We start from the raw sequence: 27,647 nt of genomic DNA on the forward strand, positions 1-27,647 counted from the left end.
TAGCGTGCCCACAGGGTAAAGGGTGGAAACACACAGCTGAGGATTGTGCCAGAGCAGGACTTGGGCAACCGAGGGTGAGACTGGTTTAAGCTGCCGTTAAACCACCTTGTGAGTGACACCGGATGTCACTGGAAGGCCCCATGCCTTCCATGGCATGGGGCCGTGCCATTAACCTATGCATAAAAAGAACAGAAACATGTTCTTATACTGGGGATAGTAGCCTCCATCCACACCAAAACTTTGTAAATCTTGCTAACATCTCTCTTTGTCCTCCTGTCTTGATATTGACATTCAGTGGCTAGCATAACAGAATGGAGGTAACATGAAACAATTTATTACAACTCGTAAATACGTTTCCATAGTTTTTTAGTTTGTTTATTTTTCCTTAAATAAGGAAATATTTCCTTAAATAAGCCTTAAATAAGGCTTAATTATGTTACAAAGCTCTTGTGCATTCATTAGCCTGCACAGTTGCCCTCAAAGGGGATTTCCCTGGCTAAGAGACCAGCACACGGCAACTCAGGCTGAGCACAAAGAGGAGCACAGGATGAAGATACAAAGTCCTTTGTAGCAATAAGCATTTTTACCTGTTATCCAGTGCTTAACAACTACATAATATCATCTTTTTCAGATTATCTTAATAACAAATACTGTTCTTGATTTGTATGATGCAGCTCTCTTAAACCTCTATTACATTGTATTTGCGTGACCATACACACAGAAGTCTGCTAAAAAATTTCTGTTCCAACTCCTACCAGCTAAAAAACATAGGGTCCACTATGCACTAAGCATAAAGAATACCTAAATGGACATATACAGACTTCAGGAATACAGCCTAGAACTGTCATTAAATATACACCTGTGTATATATATATATAAATACGTGAATAGTTGCACAACCCACACATCACTAGATTCTGCAGAATAGCACAGAATAATGTCCAGGTATAGAGATGATGAACAGGTGTTGCACTGATTTGTCAGTCAGTGGAGATGTGGGAGGCAGAAATTAAAGGTGTGAATTTGAAATAGGAAGAACAAAGGGAAAGAGAAATTCCAGCTGGAGACAGCATGGCACTGCTCTGCTGATCCAAGCAGACAAATGAACAAGTTGTAAATTACTGGAAAAAGGAGTTTTGTAAAAGGAAGCCATGTTATATAGGCATTATGGTCTTTCCAACACCACACAGAGCTTGAAGTATGAATATACACTAGATTTAAATATAGATATCCAGGCAACATGTTAGAAAAAATCCTTTACATATAGTTATTTACACATACATATGATTAGATAAAGAGCTGTACAAATACATCTATCACTAAGCAGAGTATTGATTCACGTATTAACATTTGCATATGTATATATCATACTTACAAACTTTTAAAGATCGGGTTTTTTTCTGTCTGCTTCTTTAAAACTCATAAAAGTACTTACTGTGATGAAATTCACTTTTAAAACTGCAGAGACTGCTGCGTGCCTAAGCAAGCCATTATTTGCTGGCTCATAATTATCTTTTCCGTGTCTGTTAGACTCACTGATGCGTTAATTGCTTATCAAAATTTGAAACAGTTCATGAGTCACTCTGAAGATAAAATAAATAAATATTAATGAGCCAATTTCAACAGAATCCATGTCCTCTGCCTCTTAAAGCTGAAAGACTGTATTTATTAGACATCAGAGTTAGGTCTTGATACCTAATGTATGGGCAAATACGAAATGTACTGGAGTCATACTCAGCAAATCAGAACTGACTGACTAGATCACCATGTTTCAAGGGATCAATACATCATAGTTATATTTGTCCAAATTACAGATCAAAGAGAGAAAGGACTGGTCAATTATAACATAGAGATTAAGTGAAACATATCTCTAAATGCATAGGTCTGATGCAGATTGAGTGAAAAATGAAATATTTCATTTTTAAAGTTTGGAAGTGATTCTATGTGAGAAGATCTTAACAGAAGTAAACACTTGATCTTCAAACACACACATTGGCACAAAATATCATTACATAAGAAATTTTAGTATTCCTTGCACCATATGAAGGAAGGAAAGAAGGAAGGCATAGAGTTCTCAGGAATATCAAAATAAAGCATTTTATTTTGGATTAATATGAAATTTTCATTAAGACAAAACACTGGGTGGAGAGCTCTTCACCCACTTAATTTTTTTACTAAAATTGAGTGAAATCTACTATTTCAGAGTAAAAACTTTCATTTTGAAAACATGAGTGTGCTGGGAGACTTTTAAGTCTGGACCAATGACGGTTCACTGTTGAAAATACAAGTCTAAAACTCTTCAAACTAAATGTCCCAGGATGAAACAGGAAACAGAAGTCCTTCCCTTGAGCCTTTACTTTCTTATTCTAGCTTTTTCCTGAAAATTGTAGGCAAAAAAAGATCCCCCAAAAATCTGAGGAAGAACAGGGAATATCTCTACAAGGCAATTGTAGGTCTGAAACATATTAGGAATTAGGCAAACATCAGTGACCCCCTTTTGAGCCAAACTGTTACTGAAAAACCTTTTCCAAAAAAATCACTCAATTTTCTCAAGAAAGTTCTGCAGCAGGAGATTCTGACTAATGTGGGTGGCTGGTATCAAGCAGATAAAATAGGAAATTCATAGAAACGGGCAATTTCCGTTACTCACTGACTACAAGCAGGATGAAGAATCCATTTCAATAGTCTGTGGGTCTTCGTAAGAAATGAAGAACCCTCTATTTATGCCATTAGGTCAAGTTGTTTATTGTCAGAGGTCATATCACCTGCTTAGCAGAAGACGCTGCTTCAACTTCAGCTAGTCACGTAAAGAGGCAGGCTGGTAGCCCTAGATGTATTACTGCACCTCAGCTGATGCTGCACCACAGTGACGCCCAGACACCCTGTTTAGACCTGTGTATGCTGTAAAACTAAAGGCATCTCCCCAGACCAAGATATCCAATCCAGCATTAAACACAGAATATATCACTGTCAGTGAAGTCTGCATGTAAGAATACAGAGAAAAATACAATTACAAAACATGCTGTGGATTAAATATAACATAGGCAGAACTGAAATTTTGCTACTTACATAACCTTCATGAATTTGCAGATATAGTAGCTTTCTTTCGAATGTGGAGCTAAATAACGTGTATTTTCCCTAGCAGTATCTTTAAATACCTCACTTCATGCATTCACAGCTAACGTAGCTCTCACTTAACTTGCTTTTACTCTGATATGTAAGGAGGTACTTAGTTCATGTTACAAATGAACTGTGCCACTTTCTCTCAAATCTACAAAATAATGCAAATAATATATGCAAAGTCATAGGTTCTCTAAGACAGGTCAATGGTATCTAAAAGAAGGATTGTTTAAATTTATCATTATGTGCATATAAGATAACAATGAAGCGATCAAATAATTTTCTTATGTTAATGAAAATGGTTTTTTGTTCTCCTAAAAATTATTCTTAGTATGTCGCGTAGCGAGTTTCCAATCTGCAAACAAATATTATTGCTGAAATTTAACACTCTCATTTACATAAACATCATGGTATTATTCTGTTCTGTTTTTATAAAATATTTGTGGGCTTAGTTTTTTACCAGATAATTTACTTTCCTCTCGTTAATAGTTTAAGCTTCCAAACTTAATGACACATTCCATTGTTCACCCTTGTTCAGTAGAACTTAGCAGACGCAGTTGTAAAGTTAAACCTAAAGCTATTCAGTGCATCTACTGAAAATGTTAAATTCTAAATAAAAAGGGTGAAGGAATGTAAGTTTCCATTCCATTCTGCAACAAAAATTTTCACTCAGTAAAATTTTGAAAAAAGCTGTGGTTTCATGGGAAATGGGAAAAGATAAATTCCACACAAGAATTCTTTTCATTTCGAAAAGCCTTTACTGTAAATGCTGCCAAAAGGTTAAATCTCCACTTGATGTTAAAATTGTGAATACAATATGGGAAATTAGCATGTCATGTGCATGATTAAAATAAAAACTTGCAGTGCCGGAAAAATGCATTGTTGGATAAAGCTGAACTCGGATACAAATGTGTTCATCACCATAAAAATGGCCAAACAAGTATTAGTTACCAGTGTTAATTTTCTTAGTGTCATGTTTGCATGTTTGTATAAAACCAGCTTCTTACCTGCTCAGATAATTCTGGTCCATTGGTACGAGACTGTACGAGAGCGTCATTAACAAGTGAATGAAAGTTTAGAAGCACGTGCTCAATGTCGTACGTCCCACTCATGGCACTTGAGAGCTCCTCCAGGGACCGAATATATTCCCGCCAGTGAAGGTCAACTTCTGCCATGTTAGCTAAGCAGCCTCGGATGACGTTGAGGCAGTAGCCCATGCAGGGCTTACTTAAAGTCAGGCCTTGGCAATGGGGGCAGTACTGCATTCTCAGCAAAGCTCTGCTGCAGTCTTTAGAGAAATGCAGGTGATCCGTTGTATTGATCACTTCGATCCCCAAGTTCAGAGCCTGCAAGAAAGCCCGGCTGGGTAACAGTGATCTTCCCATCTGTCCTATGGCCTTTTTGGGAACGTTACCAAAGGGCCTGATGTCTCTTCTCGCCATTCGGAGGCACTCCGCGTATTCCACTGAAATGTCAGTCAGACCAGGGTTAATCACATGGTTGTAGACTACTGGGAACAGGGTGTCAAAAAATCTGTTGACAAATTCCTCTGTGCTAACGTCTGTGCCAAATATGAAGAGTCCAACATCTGTGAAAAACTCCTGAACACGTGTAGTAGCCTCAGCAGCCATGTTTCTATACGCATTGCAGAAAAGCGTGCTTGTGTAATTCTCAGCCAGTCTGATAAGCATTTCAAAGGTTTCTGTAAAAAAAAAGAAAGTTAATTATTTTTAAGGTTTAAAAAATGAGAAATTAGAGTAAGAACTTAAAAGAATTACATCAAGACATCTTACATTTATCCCAAATGCACTTTTGCATTAGAACTTGTGAAGAGACAAACTTCTCACAAACTGTGACAACTGTCTTTGAATACAGGTAAACATTACAAGTAATGTTACAACACAATTAATAATCCATATATTTTCTTGGCAGGATATATTAAACACAGTCGGAAAAAATATAAAAGGAAACCGATTGTAAGCTGAATTATTAAGTTACAAAATACAACAAAGCCAGACTGCATCTGTCTATGTATATACATACATTAGCTCTCTCATCTCATGACTCATTCTGCAAGTAGCAATAGAAAGTTAAATGCTCTGTCACTCCAAGTCATTCCTCTTACCATCCTAAATGGATAGGCAAAAATAACATTAAACAATTTAAACAAGTCTTCCATTCCATTAAAACTTAACTTTTAAAAGATCAAACAGTTTTATCTTCTTGTCTGCCAAAAGAAGGAGATGTACCAAACACAGAGGAGAACGTGTTTTTAAACAATGCTGTTTTGTCTGGCAATTGCTACAGTCAAGCAAAGTGCTGGAACGTGCAGAATCGCTCTCCTTGGGCACCGTGATGGATACACCCTCTCTAAGCCTCAAGATCTGCATAACCGGTAAAGCCTGAATGGATAAACTTACATTTCGTTTCATGTGTTAGGTGGCGATCCTTAAGTTCACTGAGTAGTTTTTAATAAAATACTGTTAAAGTATAAGTTAATAAAACAAAGTTAAAGTATACTGGAGAAGTATTCTCTCCTGACTTGATCTGTGATTTGCTGGCTTTCAAAAAAGAAGAATGTTTGCATTGAGGAATTTCCTAGATCTGCCTGAGAAGCTTGCACTTCAGGGAAGGCAAAGGAGCAATATATAGATCAAAGGGAATCTTATTTTCTAGTTGAGAATAAAAATACACAGCAACACATATTACAAGTATTAACCCATTTTATCCAACTGGATGGCTATGACTCAGTAGCTTTCTTTTATTCATTCAAGCTTTACAAGTTTTCATGTATTTATTTTTTCACTTTTTTTTTTAATGGGACTCTGTAGAAATAAAGTGAGGAAAAGCATGAAGTACAGTTAATACTGTCCCAACAGTGATGTTAAAAATAGGCAGAATCAAACAGTGTCAAACTACGTCAGGCAATTACTAAAGCAATCTGAAGTCTGATGTTAAGTCACTGACTGAAGGGAATACTAGAAAACTCAGAATAATTTTAATATAATAACTCAGACTGGCTATCACATCTTTAACATATATCTATGCATAAGAATAAATGTCTTACATTCTGATACAAAGCTTGTTTAGGTCAGTGAAATGATTCTCATTGACTTCAGTGGGTTTGAAATTGCACACTTTATGAAAAGATCACAGAGAAGACGTATTAAACTAATCTGCTTATCCTTTCTATATACTCTTTGTTTTCTCCAATAAATATGAGATACATGCTTAGAAATCAGAGTCATTACCTCCATTCCTTTGCTATCTATTATCTATTAACTCTTAGTTTCATATTTCACACCACCCTTAAGAGTGATTTTACTATCTTTCTTTTCCATTCCTCTAACATTCACATAGGTAAGAAAAAAAGTGTTGACTGCCCACAGTAAAGAGTAGGAAAGTGCATCCCATTTGTTGGGGGTTTTTTTTCATTACTATGGCACGTACAAATGTGCCTCTCTCCCAGAGGGAATTTCACTATAATCATTCACACGTGCCAAATGTCACAGTGATTCAGCAAAGGGTTTGATTTGTTTCAGAAGTCGGACTCCTAAAGTCAGGACCCTGCATGGAGCTAGGCTCCCACCAACGGAGACCTGTTCAACACAGCAAAGCCTCTTCAGTTTATCCCGTGAGTTGACACGCAGAAGTGCCAGCTGAGCAATGGCTGCCTGCATCACCACCGGCGATGTGACCGCTCAACCTCAGCACCTCATGCCAGGTCGTACCTGAGACACCTGCACTGCACCCCGTGTTTGTAGGTGTGCACATGTGCGTGGGTGACCCATGTCCTTCTGGAGCAGCAGACGAGACACAACATATCCAAGAGGGCATATGAGATTGATCGAGGTGCCCACTTTAAGGTGACTGAACCGAGGATGAGATCACCAGCTATAAAGGCAGTTTGGACACTTAGCTCACCTGGAGGCACATGTACATGGACAGCTAAATTACAGCCCTAAATGTCCTACTGTACATTATGTCTCATTTTTATTGGAGGGAACAAGGAATGCAAAGAAAGTACAGTCCTACTATGGAGACTTTATTTAGTTGCCTAAGAGTCTTTAATACCATTTTTAATGGTAGATGGCATTTATCTGCCTGTCTGGAAGGGCATGGGTATCCTGCAGGTCCTCTGTCACATCTTCAGGAATTGTGTGGATGTTTTGCATTTAAAATGGTATTAGATGGATCTGCCTAGAGAACTGAACTAAATTCTAGACACACAGTTATCACTGACTCAAGAACCATTCATATAAAAGCTTGGAGCAGCCAGAATAACAAAACCAAAAATTTAAGTCTAATTGATTCTTGGTTTAGATGGCTTAAAATAAAAAAGTGTGAAGAATATTAAAGCATCCTAGGAAAATGGCTATTTTTGAAACTGTAGATCCAATCTTTTACACAAATTTTGCCAATGCTTCAGATGAAATTTGTTAAAGTAGGTAATGTTAGTAAAATAATGATGTTATAATAATCTCTTTAGAATAACATGAATAAGGTTTTTATGACTCTCTAAATTTTTTATTATTACTTTTTCCTCAGTGAAAACCTTAGTATGTGAACTAAAATGTCTGTTACAATCCATAGCTGCAATATCCTATTACCAAGAGCACAAATATTAGATGAAAGAATAAATCACGCTACAGATGGATAATCAATAGATTTTACAATGTGGTATAAAAAATAACAAACCTTCAAGACTGAGCTACATTGCTAGTGCCCCAGCAACCCACAGATGAATGAGTACAATAATCAGCTGCATGATTTATTGACTATCTGTGCTTTTCTAACCAGCACATGATAATAATGGCCATTTGTATTTATGGTTCTGCATCATGCTGTTTAATTGTCATTTTAGGATTTCTTACAAAATTTGTTAATCATCAGGTTTATTCTACTGGCACGTTTCCTACTTTATAACCGCCAAAGCTAATCCAGAGATTTGTTTTGCTCTCAGACAGCTTGAAGAATGACAGACAGCAAAGCAGACCTATGTTTACTTTCAATATTGAACAGCTCCTATGAACACCTTATGATGGCAATCTATGCCATTTTGCAACACTTTTGGAGACTTCAATGACGAATCAAGTTATGCTGGTTCAACACGCTGGCAAGCGTATCAAAGATTTCACAATGTGTTTCTCCGTCTTTTAAGTCTATCAGCCCAAACTAACATTGTTAGTCTTAATTGTTCAGCCAAAAAAGAAGTGGTGAATTTTCAATCGGTATAAATCTAATACATACAAAAGACATTTTAAATATAACCAAGATTAGCCAGACAAGCTCTTTTTACTCTTATTAAATGATTTTTTGATCTGCAGACTCAGTGCCTCTTATCTCCATCCTTTATAAGATCTTCATAGTAACCACTATACAATATCCTACAGATACCTTCTGTACTACTGTGAATAATGTCTTGCATTTACCATGGGTGACATGTCAACTTTATTTTTCTTTGGCTACACTTAAAATTACAATTTTAATAAACTAAATAAACTAATAATCCTAAATAAACTATCAGGGCTGTCAATATATTAACCAATTAATTTTTCAAAAGTAATTTTCAAATATCTCCCTGGTTTTGCTAAGAAGGAACAAAACACAAGGCTAGGAAAAGAAACATAGATGAGCACTTGTTTGGTTTATGTACTGCATTTTTTCAATTCATTCTTCATGTCAGTACATATATACAATCTTTTTTGATAACAGTATATTTAACAAAGTGATCATAAAGTGATGTAAAATAACTATCAGATCATTGCTTTAAAAGATTGGCAATCTTTCATTCACTTTCATAACCTTTCTGTTCCCGAGAGCCACGGGTAGTTCTAAATTATAAAGATAACACAATGTAGGAAACAGTCCAGCGGATTACTGGCTTTAAAAGACAATACAAAAGTGTGCACATGCCTTGTTTACTAGAACAACTCACAAAAAGATCAAAAAATAAGTATTTTTTTTTTTATTCCTGGACATTAATCAGATTTAATGGCAATATTGTACAGAATAAACTAGAATTTGGACTGGATTTTAAACTAACCCTGCAATTCTCATCCTTAATAGTTTTGGCAAAGTGTCTTTCTATTACAGGTGCCTTAAAAAATAAATTTAAAACAAATTTCTATGGAATCACATTGTTATAAAAGCAACTGCATTTTCTTCAGTTTACCCTTTCTTCACACAGATAAATGTTCTATATAGCTGCTAATTGAGAAAATGCATGGACTAAATTCAGAGTATTATCTTTTGAAACATCCACAGTACTTAACACAAAGATAGTCTAATACATTAAAAATCCAGTATTAGTAGTGGGCTAACAAGTTGTGAAGTCTTATAATTCAGTAGTAATTCCCCAGGCTAGATTACAGATAAATTAATTCACACTTAGGGTAACATAAAGAAGTCAATAAATTATAACCGGACAGGTTAAAATCCATCCTTGAACTATGGACACAGTATTTAGCAAGAATGCCTTTCACAGTCCAGAGGGGATCCAAAACTGATGAGCCTGGATTACCTTAAGTATCAGCCCATAATATACGGGTATCCAGATAAAAGCTGAAAAACCTAACAATATTATGAATTTATAATGACTTGAAAAATCCTATGGGAAAGTATTAGCCTATTGCCCGTTGCCATTAATGTTCGGTGATCTCATATGTTTTACTTCTGTTTATGGGCAGCACAAATAATCCAGAAGCATCAAACTCTCTCTACTAAAGATTTATGGTCCAATCAAGTGTATCTTGCACACATTGTCCTATCGGAGTCAAGGGGAATATCTCAGGTACAGTTTACAGACTAGCAAACAAAAGACATTCCAAAAATATGGAAAAGAATAATTATGGAAAAGAAATTAATCCACCCAGTATTACATACATAATATCTTTGTTTAAAATATATCAAACAGGGAAACACGTATAGGTGGGAAATTCAGTGTAATTACTCCTAACTACAAAGTAGTACACAGTGCCAGACATACTGCAAAATCCCCTAATCATTTATCATATCAGAAAAACGAGCTGGAAGAATAAAGTCCTCAAGACATATAAATGAATTATAAGGAATGAACTCATTAGGGCATTGCCTGTGAAGGTTATATGGGAGAGAGATCAAAAGGATAAGTGCCAGCAGAATATATTTGAGACTCACTAAAATTGTTCCTCATTAACACATTATTTCAAATTAATCCATTTCATAGATTATAGACTCACCATTGAAGTCAGTAAGAAAACAGGTAGAACAGATTAAACCCATAGCCCAACCAACTCTCTTGTTTGGTCTTAAATTTATTTTAACTCTCTTTGAAAAAAAAAAAAAAATTAAGAAACTTGAATTAGAATCAGTTGACCATTCCCTAAGTTGTCCTGTGTTCAATGGCAAATTACTCAGATACTCAGATGTCAGACGTTTCTGCATATCCTGTGATTTCGAGTTTGGTTTAGTTACATTGTAATTAATTTTTTTAGTTGCAGGTTTTTTTGGTATGACATTGCGTAACTCTTTAAAATATTACACAGAGGACTAAAAAAAAAAAAAGAAGTAATCATGGTGTAACTAAGCCCAAGGACCCAGAGAGTAGGTAAGAGTGTACCCCATTAGCAAATAAAGGATTGAAACAAACCAAATATTAACTCTGAGAGGGCCCGAGACCATCACGGAAGAAACCTGCCCCAGCGGCACGATACTGCTCGCAGGAACGACGACTCACCTGAGCAACGCCCGGGAGGCATCAGCAGGGCACCAGAGAAAAGCATAGACACTAGGAAGCTGGTGTGTGACAGCTTTAGTTGGAATATTAATAGGAATTGGCAATCACAGGTAATTTGGGCTATAAGCATTAGCGTCACTGTAATTACACTGAAAAGAACTGTTGCACTTTGAAAGGCTGTTAAAACATTAGTCAGAGAAACAGCAAATTCTCCCGGACCCATATGTAAGGAATGCTCTCCTTTTTGCCCATAATGCAATTGTGAGGACTCAGAAGAAACTCATTCCTGATTTAAACGATGTAAAAACCCATTTAATTTTTATTTCAAAATCTAATATGCCGAAGAATCTAGAAAAACATGTCCCAAAGTGAGGTGAGATGAATCTCACTCGTGATTGTGCTACCTCATTTTGCTAGTCTAAATTGATAATTGTACTTCTCATTCTTATTTTATAATCTTACTATCATCACTCAGTGTTAATCTTTTCTTAGTAATCCTGATACTGACTACTTTGTCCTGTACAATTTGCTTTCTAAATCAATAAATTCAGGGTTTTTTTTTTCTTTTCCTTCTCCATCTTCCTATTTATACATTCAAGATCAGGCCCAGCACTGCAACAGCACTGGTGTGCAGCTGATCCAACACTATGATCTCCAAGCCTTGTATTTGTTTTTTATAAAATGTTGGAATGAAATTATCTTTTTTTCCAGTTCTCTGGAGCTTCATTAATTTTGATAACCTAATGAAAACTATCACCAATGGTTCAGAAAATTCTTTTTGAACTTTTCAGTGAAACTTACTACTGTTGATTTTAAAATATCTAGATTTAGAATCTGCTATTTAACATATGCCTAAATTGTAATTGGAATGTAAAGTATTTAATCATACCTTGATAGATGATATTTTAATATTGACTGACTGTCATATGAATGAATGAATGAATGATAATCACATGACTTCATATCACATGGTTATAATCAGTGATTCCACTTTTCTCCCAAAAGTGTTTAGTTTTTTTTTTCAGCCTGTGTTATCCTTTTAATAGTGATAACTATGGGACCATTCATCTTGCCATTTTGGAAGCAACAAGAGCAATTTTTTTTTTTTTTAATGGTGCCAGGAGAAGAACTAACTAGCAGTAAATAGAGCTCCACCAAAACCTCTTTTTTTTTTTCCCCTCTTGGATTCTGCTTACCTTCTCTCTGATTTTGCATTGTTCTCTGTATTTCACAAGCAATGCTTTCTCATTGAAGGAAAATATTTCTAAATTCTGAATGTATTGCTTGCTACCTTGGAATAAAATAAGCTCAGAATTACAAGCAGAACACTTCAGGCGATCACAGCTTTAAAATTGGTATTGTAAAATGAATTTGTTTGAAAATCTTTTGATGCAAAATGTGCATGGTTTGCAAAAGGACATTATATTGATAATGTTTTATGATCTGCATTTTTACACATTTGCCTTAATATATAAGGCAGGCAAGTAATCTCAGATCTATGAAAAGGGTATTTTTTGAAAAGGGAAATTCAGAATGTATAGCGGGATGATGTTGAGATAGAAGGGTCACAAAATTGATTAGAAGGGTAAAATTCATTTCACGTAACTTCAAATGTATATATGTGAGCTAGTCACTTGAAGCTCCCTAAAAGTCACGTGAGAGAAACAAGCACTTCTAAGGCATGATTCATCCCTCTGACTTCAGATGACTACATTTGGTTGAGATGAAGTGCTCTCTGGAAGTGCTTGTTCCTCTCCCTCGATTATAAAGGGATGTTAGAACAAATCACTCAGATATACTAAGATCTACATTTGGTCAGGGTGAATCCCTAAGATTTTTGTAAGGAACTGATATTAAGAGAAAGTCTAATAACACATAATATGATACTGAAATTTACATGAATAAAGAGCTGAGATGATCATGCTTCTACAAAGTGGTCTTAATGGTAGAAGAATGACAAACTTCATATATATTTATGCAAATCCTCCTTCATTCTGCACAGCTAGGAACGTGTTTTTCTTAGAATGAAATAAAGTATATACTTGGTTTCCAGAGGGTTGCCAGAGCATCATGACTTTACATGCTAGCTTTATCAAAAGTAATTATCAGGGAATGACAGAGGAATTACACATGAAGAGAAAGAACAACCTCAGGAAGATTTCCATAAAGCTATGATGATGACTGACATCAGATGAAGCTTTTGTCTTTATATTTGAAAGTTTAGAACCTGATTTTTTATTTTTTTTTCAATTATCCCAGTTTTATGCTTGAAATACTCACTCAACTTCAGTAAGCTGGTTTTTGATGTACACAGGTTAACGTGAAATGATAATCAGGTTCTAGCAGATGCAACACTACAGATCAACATTTCTTGTACATCAAACAAGTAAATATATTCATTTTGTATCACTGAATATTTAATCTGACAGCTTTCTTCTAACTGTTGGTTCAGGTTTGGTGAATTCCTGCATCTGATGGTCTGACGAATTTCACACAAAAAATTGTCACGCTAATCAGTCAAAGAAATTTGAGGAGTCTGTTTACTTAACATATGACTACGTCATGGGTTTCAAAGGTGCATTTATTATCTTTCACTTCGCTTCACTTCACTCTGATTGAGAAAAAAGAGAGGAAAAAATGTCCTTAAAGGCTGCATTTCTTAAACAAGCATCTATGTTTTCCATGGAAGATTCAGGAACAATGAAGTTTATGACTGGATCTGTATTATGTTGAAATTAATTCTATGTTCCTCTATAACTATTGTATATCAAGAAGAAAAACTGTATGTTTCTCTGTGTAGCTCTGGTATATCAGTGATTAGTGATCTAATCACTATAAGTGATTAGTGATATATGCAAATTTCTGCTTAATGTAGATGATACAAAAACATTTTTGTTTATGCCATATATTTCAGTAACTAGTTTACAGAATATTGTAAAAAGGAATGTATTTCAGGTATGCACTTCCAAGTTTCAGATAGGTTAATAAATATACCATTTCTAACTTCACAAGATTGAAACTCTCAGGAGATGGATAATCAGACAGGAAAATATACTCTTTCCCAAATACAAGAGGAAAATAGCACCTGTCAATAACGACAAAAAAAATCCAGTTCTCTAAACTGGTTAGGAAAAGATGTACAGTTTTAGTATATAACGTTATCAAATTTAAGTGAAATTCAGAAGATATTTCAACACTAAGGAAGTCTCAGGAAAGAGAAATTGTTTATAGAAGAACTTTTTTATGATAGTTGTACAGAAAATTCTGTGTAGTTGCTTTTGATGATGATATCTTACGATCAAATACTGACATGGATTGGAGTAGTCCACTCTAATTTGACTCATTTTTTATTAACGAGTATGACTTCTGATTTTAATACAACTCATTCCTACACCAATTAATAACTCATTCTTTAGAAACTAAGAATTAAAAAAATACATGTTAAACAATCCATTGTTGCTAGTAGCTTTGGCACTTAGAATCATAGAGTCATTTTGGTTAGAAAAGACCTTTAAGATCATCAAGTCCAACCATTAACCTAGCACTGCCAAGTCCACCACTAAACCATGTCCCTAAGCACCACATCTACACATCTTTTAAATACCTCCAGGGATGGTGACTCCACCACTTCCCTGGGCAGCGTGTTCCAATGCTTGAGAACCCTTTTGGTGAAGAAATTTTTCCTACTATCCAATCTAAACCTCCCCTGGCACAACTTGAGGCCATTTCCTCTTGTCCTATCACTTGTTACTTGGGAAAAGAGACCAACACCCACCTGGCTACAACCTCCTTTCAGGTAGTTGTACTGAGCAATAAGGTCTCCCATCAGCCTCCCTTTCTTTGTCCAGGCTAAACAACCTCAGTTCCCTCAGCCACTCCTCATAAGACTTGTGCTCTAGACCCTTCACCACCTCTGTTGCCCTTCTTTGGAAACCTCAATGTCTTTCTTGCAGTGAGGGGCCCAAAACTGAACACAGGACTCCAGGTGCGGCCTCACCAGTGCCAAGTGCAGGGGGGCGATCCCTTCCCTAGTCCTGCTGGCCACACTATTCCTGATACAAGCCAGGATGCTGTTGGCCTTCTTGGCCACCTGGGCACACTGCTGACTCATATTCAGATGGCTATTGACCAACACCCCCAGGTCATTTTCCACCGGGCAGCTTTCCAGCCACCCTTCCCTAAGCCTGTAGCGTTGCCTGGGGTTGTTGTGACCCAAGTGCAGGACCCGGCACTGAACCTTGTTGAACCTCATACAGTTGGCCTCAGCCCATCGATCCAGCCTGTCCAGATCTCTCTGCAGAGCCTTCCTACCCTCAAGCAGATCAACACCCCTGCACAACTTGGTGTTGCCTGCAAACTTACTGAGGATGCACTCAATCCCCTCGACCAGATCATTGATAAAGATGTTAAACAGGACTGGTCCCAGTACTGAGCCCTGGGGAACACCACTTGGGACTGGCCACCAACTGGATTTAACTCCATTCACCACAACTCTTTGGGCCTGGACATCCAGACAGTTTTTAACCCAGCAAAATATCCACCCTTTCAAGCTGTAAGCAGCCAGTTTCTCCAGGAGAGTTCTGTGGGAAACAGTGTCAAAGGCTTTTCTAATTCCCTCATCCACTAAGTGGGTCACCTGGTCATAGAAGGAGCTCAGGTTAGTCGAGCAGGACCTGCCTTTCATAAACCCATGCTGACTGGGCCTGATCACCTGGTTGTCCTCTATGTGTCATGTGATGGCACTCAAGATGATCTGATCCATAACCTTCCTTGGCACCAGACTCAGACTGACAAGCCCGTACTTAGTTCCCTGGATCCTCCTTCCAGCCCTTCTTGTAGATGAGTATCATACTGGCTAACTTCCAGTCAACTGGGACCTCCCCAGTTAGCCAGGACTGCTGATGAATGATGGAAAGTGGCTTGGTGAGCACTTCTGCCAGCTCCCTCAGTACCCTTGGGTGGATCCCAGCCGCCCCATAGACCTGTATGTGTATAAGTGGTGCAGCAGGTTGCTAACCATTTCCCCTTGGGTTATGGGGGCTTCATTCTGCTCCCCATCCCTGTCTTCCACCTCAGGGGGCTGGGTAGCCAGAGAACAACTGGTCTTACTATTAAAGACTGAGGCAAAGGCGACATTAAGTATCTCAGCCTTTTCTTCATCTTTTGTCACTATGTTTCCCCCAGCATCCAATAACTTATGAAGATTCTCCTTAGCCTTCCTTTTGTTGTTGATAATGTATTTATAGAAACATTTTTTATTGTCTTTTACAGCAGTAGCCAAATTAGGTTCTAGTTGGGCTTTGGCCCTTCTAGTTTTCTCCCTGCATAACTTCAAGTCATCCTTGTAGTCCTCCTGAGTTGCCTACTCCTTCTTCCAAAGGCCATAAACTCTCCTTTTTTTTCCTGACTTCTTGTTGCAACTTCATTGCTGCCTACATGAAAAATCAACAATGTATAATAATCTGAGGGCCATACCAGGGTAGGAAGCTTTCTCTTCACATCTTCAACCAGGGATTATAGTTATATAGTCTGGTTTTCTTTATATCGTCTATGTATGTTGTCAAGACGCAGCGTACTCTATGAAAATTTTTGAAATCCTCTTCTTTAATAGCAATCCAATTTTTTTCATGAGATTATCTCACCTATTGTTTTCTGATTTTGTTTGGATAGATGCTTTTTAATGACTATTGAAGTTTAGTTGGAGCTCACTCATTGGAGCAAAGAACAATAGATGTCAGATTTAAACATAAATCACTTATGTTCACTGTTGTATGAATAATTACATAAATGTGGGTTAATGAAATTATTCCCTTAAGCTTTATATCTTAATGCTCTTTAACCTTCATCAAATTCTTTCCAAATATACAAAAGATAATTTGTCTTTTTAAATGCTACTTTTTTTTTTTTTTTTACTTTCAGAGAGTATAACTAGTACATTACCTACCTTAACTATACAGCTTTACTAGGGGTGCTAATAGCCTTTCACCCTACCACTATTTGTAGATGCTCCGCTAAGCCCTGATTTGCAACTTCTGCTGCAGCACTGCTGACTCACACGTTCTCAAGGCATGTAATGTTTTCCAGGAAGGAGCTGGAGATAATGGCTGCTTCCACCCCATCATGTGATCTGTCCCATCGTGCAATGTGACAAGGGGTACACATCTCTTGCATCACTCAAAACTGGACAGTTACCTCCCAATTTCCTTTACAGCTGGGTATCCTAGCTTATGTAGGACTGGAATATCTCTCACTAAATGAAACCACACAGAAACACAGGGCTAGGAAGAACCTGAGATGTCCTCTAATCCATCCTTTGAACACAGGGCAGGTTCAACTAGATTTATGAGCTCATATTTTTACGTATTTATCTAAGCTAATCTTAAAAAATGCACAGTAATAGAGAGACTGCAACCTCCAAGAAAATTATTCCAGTGCTTCACCGTACTCTCATTTGCTGTCACCAATAAGAACAAATTATTTGCTTCTTGCTCTTTTTAGGTATTTCAGATTAGATCCTCCCCACCTGACTACAGATATCTCCAAAGACCAAATGCATCTCCAAAGTAGATGAGTCTACATCTCAATTAATCAGAAGAGAGGATGATGGCATGATTCATCTGTCCTAGTTTAGGTGTCCACATGGAAATAAGATGAATCATGCTTCTTTTCTCCTCTAGAGAGAGAGGGTGATTAGTTCAGAGAAGCTAGGTGATGAATCTTACTCCTGAAAACTTACAAATTTCTTCTATCTTATTTTTATTAAAATGAACAGTCCCACTTCTTTCAGTCATAAAGGGGGTCCATTCTGACTCTATGTAGTCAAACTTAATTCTAAAGACTTACAAAGGGAAGTCTAAATTGCCCAAATTATGTGCTTAAGTGGACAAGCTGTATGCTTAGGAGTTCCAAATTCAGATATAGCTCTGCCTGACTAGGTACATCAAAAATGTTTTGTTAACCTATTTCAGAATAGCATTGCTTCTCTAACTCATGTTTACCTTAGGAACCAGTAAGCTCTCTACGTCATTTCAACACAACGACTGCTGAGCCAGTCTATCTCCAATTTTCAACTCATCTTATTCCTACCTAAATGCATTATCTGTGTATGTCCCCATTGAATGGCATCCCGCTATTTTGAATGCTAGCTCTATTTTCCAGGCTGCGCATGAGCTTTTATTGCCCTCCCTCACTTGTTGAGAGCACACCGATTATTTCACCATTCAACACAGTAGCGAAAACGGTAGTTGTACTTGCCCAAGAACCACAACTGAAGTGTCTGTCTATTCTGACGGTGAACACTTGCTAACCAATCAAATGCAGGTTTCCAAAAAGTTTGCATCTGTTTAGTAGTAATTTAATCAAAGCAATTCCCTACTTACTTATGAGAATGGCATGTTGAATACCATAAAAAGACTCAGGAAGGACAAGTGACAACATCTGTGCTTCTCACATACCCACATTTTGGTTCCACTTCCATACAGGAAATTAGTTTGACCCAACTTGTCCCCAGTATATACAGTTTCATTGTTACTTATCAACTTGATAAGTTCTTGTATTTGGCTTCTAAATATTTCAGCTTTTTATTCCCAATAACTCAAATTAAGCTAAGGAGTCTAAAATGCTCTAGCTTCCCCCTTTTCTGTTTAACAACAACAACAAAAAATATATTTTCCCTTTTCAGTCTTTTACTACCTCCACAAATCCAAAGACAACTATTAGTGCACTTCAGAATGTGTGTATTGACAAAAGAAACCAGTCAATCAAAATGGCAGTGGAAAACAATTCTGAAGTGAACATCCTTTACATCTCACCAATGCCGCTCCATAGCTGTGCAAAGAGGTCCTTTATCTGTTAATGGTCTGATCAGCATTTGTGATAGCTGGGCTTGAGCAGAATTAACTACTTCCAGTGGAACCTGGTAGGACATGTGAGAGCATTTTGCCCTTTTCTGCATTTTTTAAGGGTTCTGCAGGAGAATCTGATTGATATTATTATATTCCTAGAGTAACATATACTGTGATGTCAGCTATTAATACACATTTTACCTCTGCAACACAAAGTATGAGATTCATTATGAAGCCTTCCAATTTATACTGTTCAGTTCATATATAACCTTGAAGGTATGCATGCCAATACTGATGAAAGTAGTGATGTTTACTAAGCCATGACAATGCCAAACCCAAAACCCACAAGGAAGAAGGAAGTGAAAGATCACATCAGCTTATCACACCTATCACACGAGTATACAGGGTGGTGATTCATCTCAGCTACCACCTCAGCTAAATACCATACTCTTTTTTTTCCAACAGTAGAAAGTTATGGGGATGTTTAAGGCATGATTCATCTTCCCTATTTTAGATGTTTATGGGGAGATGAATCATGCCAAAATATTTATGGGGAGATGAATCATGCAAAAAAGTGCCTCTCTCAATTTTCTGTTGAGGGAGTTGATGGTGACAAGCTCAACAATCCGCTCTGTTATCATCATTAGTTTTGCTATTTCACCTGTATAGCTTGGTTATCTTAGTTACAGATTTACTTACAAGTTCTGTATTAATGACCTGTAACAGCTGTATGTGAATTTCCACTGTAAAAAATTAGATCAAAATCTGTCTCCTCCAGAGATTTGTTTGTCCAGAGATTATTTTCTTGCAACTAGTTATGTTTTCAAAATTATGTATTTGTCTAACTTCAATTGCATGAGTGTAATCTATGACATAGAACAAATTTCTGGTGAAAGTAATTTTCTCTTAAAGAAAATTTAGATCCTTTACAGAAGCTGAACAATATACCTCTGCAAATTGGAAGTGATGTCCCATTTCTTTTTGATGTCTACAGTTAGCTTAATGTTGACCTAACAGTCACACAAGATAAATGTGTGTGCATCTCCTTTGATATATGCACATTGACCACTGGACCCATAACGAACAGCTTACTCCCAGGTTTGTTTCAGATCACTCCTACTAGTTTTTTTCCAAGATAACCTCCGTGGTTCTATAGACAGGTCTACTACAGGGTCCACTCCGAATAAAACAGTATAGGTGAAACTGTGCAAGCTTCAGTACTCTCCACACTCTTCCAGTATCGCACCAGAAAGCTTTGCATTCCCTTTATCCTCCTGACGCCCCATGGCATATAGCACAGCACCTTGGGTTCATTTTGGTGGGTGCGATGCACCCTTCATATTATTGCAGACCGAAAGAATGCATTTAAAAAAACCCGTCATGTAAAATGAAGAGTGCACACACAGCCAAGTGGTACACAAAAAGGCTGTGGTCATTCTGCTCTAGAAGGAGGTAGCCCTGAGCAGCATGGACACGAGCCACACTGTATCATTTGGCCTGCGGTCTGATAATACCTCCCTAGACCTGCGTAGTTAGCAATGCTGATACAGCTAACATGTCCAGTTCTGGGCAACCTTCATTCTGTAATCTGGAAGACAGTGCTGTAATGTTCTCTCCCTCTTGTGCATCTTTCGTCCCACTTCCCAATTTTATACTTTGTTCCAGAACTGTTGATGGGACTCCCTCACCCTCTACTAATGGAGATGAAAGAGATAAAGGAGGTACAGGAGAGAAAAGCGATAAAAGTTGTGTGCCATCTACTAAAGATTGAAAGTAGCAGCCCTATTCTCCACTCAAATTAGCAGATGCCTTTTAATCTCCTGCCAAATCCAGTTTCACAAGAAGATCACATATTAAACTATTTTCTGTTACTTGCCTAGCAGTGACAAAACGGATGTCACCACAACTCCTCCAGACTGCAGTCCACAGAGAATGGGGTGGGGGAAAGAAAACCAAGAACACTGATCTGCTGTGACCATCCGAGGAAAGAAAACTTTCATTTCAGTTCCGATGGTATGTTTCTCTTGTAAGAAAGCCATGTAAACTAGTCCTACTTTAATCTTAAGGGATGGGCAATAATTGCAGGTCTTGAACGCAGAGCGTTACTTTGAACACAGGATACTCAAAAGATGTAAATCTTTCTCCATGACCATGACAATCATCTGTCTAGAAGGCAACAAAATACTCTCTTACATCCCATGTATGCAGGAACGCTGTGTTTCCAAATTAGCAAATAACATACTGTGAAAACAAGAGGAAGGTGAAGAGCCAGGGAACTTCTCAGTCTCCTGACACTCTTAGAAGTGCCCTGCTATTCTCTTCTGTGCCCAGAAGTTCATGTCGGCAGTTTGTGCATATTAAATATTACCAGAATGTTATGCTGTGGGAACATTTGTGGGCCTTAGTGGGATGACATTTACAGCAGAGGTACAGGATCATCTGGCTCTTTCTTAAGACTCCTGCGTATTGTTATCAGTGGTTCAAGAAGAATCCTCAAACCAGCGTGACTGCTGATGAAGGACTCTCCTTGAGGATGGGAAATTGCCCTCAGAAAGGTGTCATTTGACTTGAAGCAAATGGCATGGAAGGGATCTCTTTCTCCTTTAGCTGGCAGATAATGCAAATTAATGTACCTTAATATACCTTAATGCTGTTCTATAACAAATACGTGACTAGTCACATGCTAGGAGGCTCAAGAACAGAGCACGTGTGCAATGAGTACCACTGAAGAGTGCTTTGGAAGTTGCAATGAGCATTACTCATCTGAAGCTGAGTATCAGAACATTCTTTAAACAACTGTTTCTTAGATTCTCTGACTTATTGCTATCATGAGGATTTTTTCTTCTTCTTTTTTTTTTTTTTTTCACTTGACATCTTTCTGCATGGTTTGGTTCAGCTGCATAAATTAACTGACTTTCTGTATGGCATAAGCAATAATCATTGGTCATTTAGGAACCATGGAAGAAAGTAGCATTGTAAGAACCATTATGGATCAACTGGAAATATGGGGCTTAGGAAACTTTCATCTACATGAGAAAAGATGACACCTATAACTATTTTCTGTGGAAAAATGCACCATAACTTAAACCATTCCACTGAGCAGACACAGGTCTGTGAACACTCATATTACAGTCATATGTCTTTACAGATGGCACATACAAGAAAGGACTCAGAGGAATAATGAAAAAAAGGCAAAAAAAAAAAATCTATACAAAAGAAAAATTGTATTTTTTCTTTTATTTTCTCTTTCAAGTTGAACATTCCCTGCTTCTTGGGCTTTACTGGTTTTAGCTTTTCTAAATCTACAAGAAATAATAACACAATTTAAAATTTGCAAAGTTCTGACTTTATTCTGTCTTTTAACTGTGGATGCAGTACTTTACACATCATTAATAACACCACATCTATAGTCTTTAATAATAAACAAATAAATAAATATTGTTTTTAAATTTCTCCTGGATGGCTTAGTTTATATAAGTACATAAGACAACGATGCAGTTGTATTTTTCCTTAATGATGCTCTGAGTGTGTGTGTGTGTAGGAAATAAAGTGGATAATATTTTCTCCTTTCTATATGTTTGAGAATGATAATTTATAGTATCATGAGACAATTCCTGCCAAAGTGTCATCTTTTCAAAGTATAAAGCAGGATTCGTTTCACCTGACTTTAGCCATCTAAAAGTCAAATACTTCACCTACTCTAGCTATTTGGATAATCAGCGGGTTCAGATAGGCACCTCCTCATATTTTATCCCTGAGGCAAATCTAAGATTACCAATTAATTAAAAAGATGCTTTAACTGTGCAAGCCATAGTTCCCACTCAGACAGACAACTCTGAAGGGCAATTCATCCTGTTTATGGCAGCCATCCACCTTAGGATGGGATGAATTACACTCTGGAGTTCCTTTTCTTTCTTCATGAACTATGCTAAGCCTAAATGAGGCAATAGATTAGATACTCTTTTAGCTACTTTACAGGTGGCTAAAATTAGAAAAGATTAATCCCACTCATAAGGTCTGCAAATTCAATCAGGTTTAGTGCTCGGTGAATTTACTAATGAGTTTACCTACCTCATGGGTCTTCAATTGCCACAAAGAATTGGGGGGGGGGAAGAAAAATATTTTACTGTAAGATTTTCTGCTGTTTGGGAACCTCTGGGTGTTAATTTTGCAAGAGCCTTCAAGTGCAAATGACTAACACAATTATGAAATATAAATGTGCCTCTCACCTGATTATACGCTAACTCCTGATGAAGCCTAAAAGGTCTAAAACAGTATATAAATCTACTTTCAGCAAAGATTCCCCAAAACTGAGGAATTGTAAGGAAAAAAAAAAAAACCACAACAAAACTGGTAAAATCTGCTGCTGCTGGCTGGATTGATTTTGTCTGGCACTAAGAAGATATGCTACCGCTGACAAATTATTCAGTCAACCCCTGAAACGTTGGTTAGCACTGGAGAAAGGGCAGAGGAAGCTCTCACTGATTTCCTATTAAATGCATCCGACTCAGTGATATACTATTAAGCATATTCTAGCAGGTTTAGTGTTTTGTAATTATTTAGTATACATCTACAAGCAATATATTTAACTTTAATGAATGTGTGTTACTTGATATGCAGATCAGTTATCACCCATTTAAGAATTTAATAATACCCATTTTTCATTCCCAAAGTAAGGATGCTGCACACTGTTATTTCAATATATTTTTCCTGAAGAATACTCTACCATATTGATATGATTTTTTCTGATTCATCCCATAGAAATAGATAACTGGAAAAGAAATACTGCAGTGAAAAAAAGCAGTCTGTAGTCTTGTTTATTTAAGGTACCTTTTCTAGGAAACTATTATTTCCATTGCAGTCCAACTTGAAATGACTTTCTGAACAACATCTTTACTTCTACAACATCCACCTACAATTAAGTATTCTGTGTATCTTTATCTCCATGTGCATTAAGACTCCAGAATTACTTTTTCCTGAGTCCGGCTGCATGACCAGCTTATTTCCTGAATCTGTGCTGGGATAAAATCCAGGTATGCAGCAATTCCTTGTCCCAGAAAAGAAACTTCAATTTGTTTCCCGAACAAGGCCCATAATCAAAACATCCAGGAGAGCAGGACCTGAAGGTTGGAAGCCACTGATTATTAAATAATAAGACTTCAACTTTTCAAGAATGCTTGTATACTAAGTTGAGCCAGCTGTACAGACAGATTTCTAAGAAGCGTCCTAGCATACTGAAGGTGAAATAAAACCTTTTTGTAAACCGATGCTATCTGGTCTTCCTAACTTAGTGAGAATCAGAAGACGACTGTGAGTTTTACTAATGCTTTGGCCAGCAGAGACTTCTGCCTTCAGTGGAAGATGGAGAAAACAGCTCGCTTAATTCTTTAGAGTATTTCCTTTTCTGATCATCACTTCTACCTTGCTTGAGGGAGATTATTTATTATTTAAAAGCTAATATCCCAAAGATATTCTGACAGCTAGTTATGTGCATCAGTTGAAAATAAGACATAATATAATGTATTGTTAATGTGTAAGTGTAGCCAAGGTTGTGGCATCCATCTATCTCGCACAGCGGCCTCCTGTATGGCATGGGACAAAATAAATAGCCTGGTTCCACTAACGCTCCACAGATAATGGTTTTCAGACCAGAAGAGAAATTACCCAGTAACAGTTTCTAAGTTCCTCTGAGAAAAATGGTGAAAGCCACTGCTGGGTTGGATTATCTACTTCTGCTTTATCACATAATCGTTTGTTGATCTTTGATCTCAAAGGCCAGAGGGGAAAATGAGCTCGGAAATCTCATACTGTTCATAGTGATAAGGAAGTCATTGTTTATTGATGTTACCGGCCCTTGATCTTTTTTGTTGTGCTGTACTGTGGACTGATCCTTGACTGTGAAACACGCAGGAAATTCATACATGTTGTGTGTTAGTGGAACTCTGTGATTACTGCTTCCCAGGAATGAAAAACTGAGCATGGGATGCTAGCCAGAGAGATCCTGGATCAAATGCTGACAAGAAAAATTACTGCGTTTTCAAATAAAGTGTTAAGTATGCTTATCTGAAGGAAATCAATTATTTGGATGAATAGTGAGCACAGTGTTGTTCTTCTATTTAGCAGGCAGGAAATAAATCTATTTTGGAGAATGGAGTTTGAAAAGTTTTCAAAGCTGCTCGAGTTTCAGCCTGCATTTTCATGCTGAATGAGTCAAAAATAGTGAAAGAAACATCTCATTCCCTCAGGGAAAAAGCAAGTATACCTGGATCTCCTGTATTCTGTTCAGTGTTACAGATTAGTACACAAAATAAGGCTATCAGTTTTGAGGGAGCCTCCAAGAAAAGCCAGGGCTGCTACAGTATTTTGTAGTGAGCCTAATCCTGCACACTCTGTGAGAACCAAGATCCAAGGGGTTTTGGCATGGGGACCTCTAATTTTTATATGCCACTACAGTTAGGTTAGAGACTTTTAAAACATCAGAAACTGAAGTGTTATGGAAGTACACTTTTTGAGCACCTTCAGGAATTTAGAAACTGCAGCACCTATAGAGTTAGGTACCAGCTAAATGGCAGGTTTTCAGATTACAGTTCTGAATGTAGACAAATTTTCTCCAGCTTGTGGAATTCACTATCGAAGATAAGTTTGTGAACAAGTCATCCAAAAACATTACTGCTCAATACAATTTGACTTCTTTTGGCATCACATGAAAACCAGTTATCAGCTGTACGCATTAAGCCTATTCATGCACTTGTATCAAGAATGCCTGTCAGTGCACGGGCTGATATAGACTATTTGCTTCAGCAGGCTGTCGCACATCACACTGAAATTTTGTGTCAGATCTTAATATGGGAAAGAAGCCTGAGCCCATGGAGGCTGGTGTTTAACTACCATGTTTAGTGTTTAATTGCTCCGCTGGACTTAGCTGCTTGATCCGATGTTTTAAAAGTTATTTACACATTTAGAAGCTTTACTTTCACTGAATGTCACATACTAAAATCTGAGCAAAAATTCCAGTTTTCTTACTATGCGGTAATAAACAATACAGTACACAAATCACTTCTCAGTCATAGTTGCAGCATAGTGAGCGATTAAATGGCACTTTGAACGGTGTATTTCATTGAGTGAACAGGTTAGACTGCTTATGCTATTAAAAGCTATCCAGTCTAAGACTGGACCTATTAACACTTTACTTGTGTTAACAGCAATTAATAGTACTTTGTAAAAAAACCCACCTGCAACAAACCAAGAAGGCTTCTGGATCATGCAAAACTGGGTTCGTTTTCAAGTAAAGTTTTACTACATGTTCCATTTGTGTTTCAGTAAGAGAAATACTAGCAGACTCCAAACAAAACTAGTAGGTACTCTTATCATATGTACTGTTATGATAGGGTATTGTACAGAATCTGTTTCATAGTACGGCACTAGAGTTAAGTGATAGTGGGAAGCTGTCTTCTGAGATAATAGATTGAAATGCATGCTATGTTACTTAGGACTGAGAAGTGAGGATATGGAAATAGAAGTAAAATAGTTAATATTTCCCACAATAATGCAGAGTAGTTTGGATCACTGAACAGTATTGGGAATTGGGAAGCCTCAGGTTCCAGGAATCCCAAACTGACCAGAGGTTGACTAGCTGTGAAGACTTGAGGAAGTCCTGTAATTCCCTCTATTTCTATTCCTTTGCAGTGTTAGGATAATATACTTACTTGCAGGAGAAGGAGGCTGTGAGGATTATTTATTATTTGATCAGTGTGTTTCATACATTAAGTGCCATAAATATTCTAGCTACTCTTAAGACTATATGAAGCCATGAAATTTGTCTGAAACATCATTAATATTACATCTTTGTTTTCATATTAAAAAAATAGATAAAAGCATATGACTTGTTGTATGTCCCTATAATGTTTTCTATTATTGACTGCTTATTCTGTTAGCTGTTATCTTCTATAACAATGAGGAAAGGAAGGTGGGAGGCTATTGCACTAGGGCCAAACCAGAAAGACTGAACAGATAATTCTTATAAGCATCTAAGAAATATTGCCTGAAACGTAAGGACAGTGATAATTCTGATCTCTAACTAACTAAATATTTTTTGGGAAAGGAATATAGTGAAATGCAGACTATCCAACAATTTAGTCGGATGGACTGATAATAATTTGTTACACAAAACAGAAAGCAAGAAGACCTACAACTTATGAAAGAAGACAGATGGTAAAAGATTTAGGTGAGTGTCCATGGAATCACAGCATTTTCAATTCTTAGGATGGAAAGGAAGAAGAACAATAAAATATACACAAAAGACATTAAAAAAAAGACTTCAGGAAACTCAGAAAAGACAAGTATGATCCCCTTGGAAAAAACTCAGTTAAGAACTTCCTTAAGGAAATTCTATTTAAAATGTGACTGTAAGTTGTCCAGCACAGAAGAAAGAGGAAAACTGTGAGACAACTTTGTAAAATCACAGTCATTACTTCAGACATAAGAAGAGTATATACAGAAAATGAGTACTATTCAAATCACTAAGGTGAGAAATAAAGAACAACATAATAACAGAACTACCAGGAACATGGAAAGACACACTAAGAAAAGTGAAGGCACAAAATGTGAAACAAGTAGCAAGGAACAGGCAAGATAAACAGATAAAGAAAAAGATCAATAAGTACATTAGTTGCAAGAGGAAGACAAAGGAAAAAGCTGGGCCACTACTTAACAGGGAAAAAAGGCTATCAAGTCATGGCACTAACAAAAACCTAAATGTTTAATGGATTTACTGCTTCAGTCTTCACTAAAAAGGTTAGATACAATCAGGCAGATAATGTTAATTAACACAAACAACAAAGCATTTAAGACAGCAAAAAAGGAAACAGGTTAGAGAATACAAACATAAGTTAGTTGGCTTTAAATCATCCAGACATGATGAAATTCAGGGAGTACAAAGAATTTGCCAAAGCAATTTCAGAAGCACT

General features: G+C 37.1%; 1 protein-coding gene across 4 annotated transcripts in view; it reads right to left on the bottom strand.

Moving 5' to 3' along the window:
* GPC5 (glypican 5) overlaps positions 1-27,647 on the bottom strand; it is an 806,281-nt gene that overhangs the window by 648,961 nt on the left and 129,673 nt on the right. For all 4 annotated transcript variants that reach the window (XM_054839901.1, XM_054839880.1, XM_054839871.1 and 1 more), the window contains one exon: positions 4,128-4,822. In XM_054839901.1, coding sequence (XP_054695876.1) covers positions 4,128-4,822 — 695 coding nt within the window. The remainder of the gene's footprint in view (positions 1-4,127; positions 4,823-27,647) is intronic.

Source organism: Grus americana, chromosome 1, assembly GCF_028858705.1.
Source record: "Grus americana isolate bGruAme1 chromosome 1, bGruAme1.mat, whole genome shotgun sequence".
Classification (NCBI taxonomy): Eukaryota; Metazoa; Chordata; class Aves; order Gruiformes; family Gruidae; genus Grus; species Grus americana.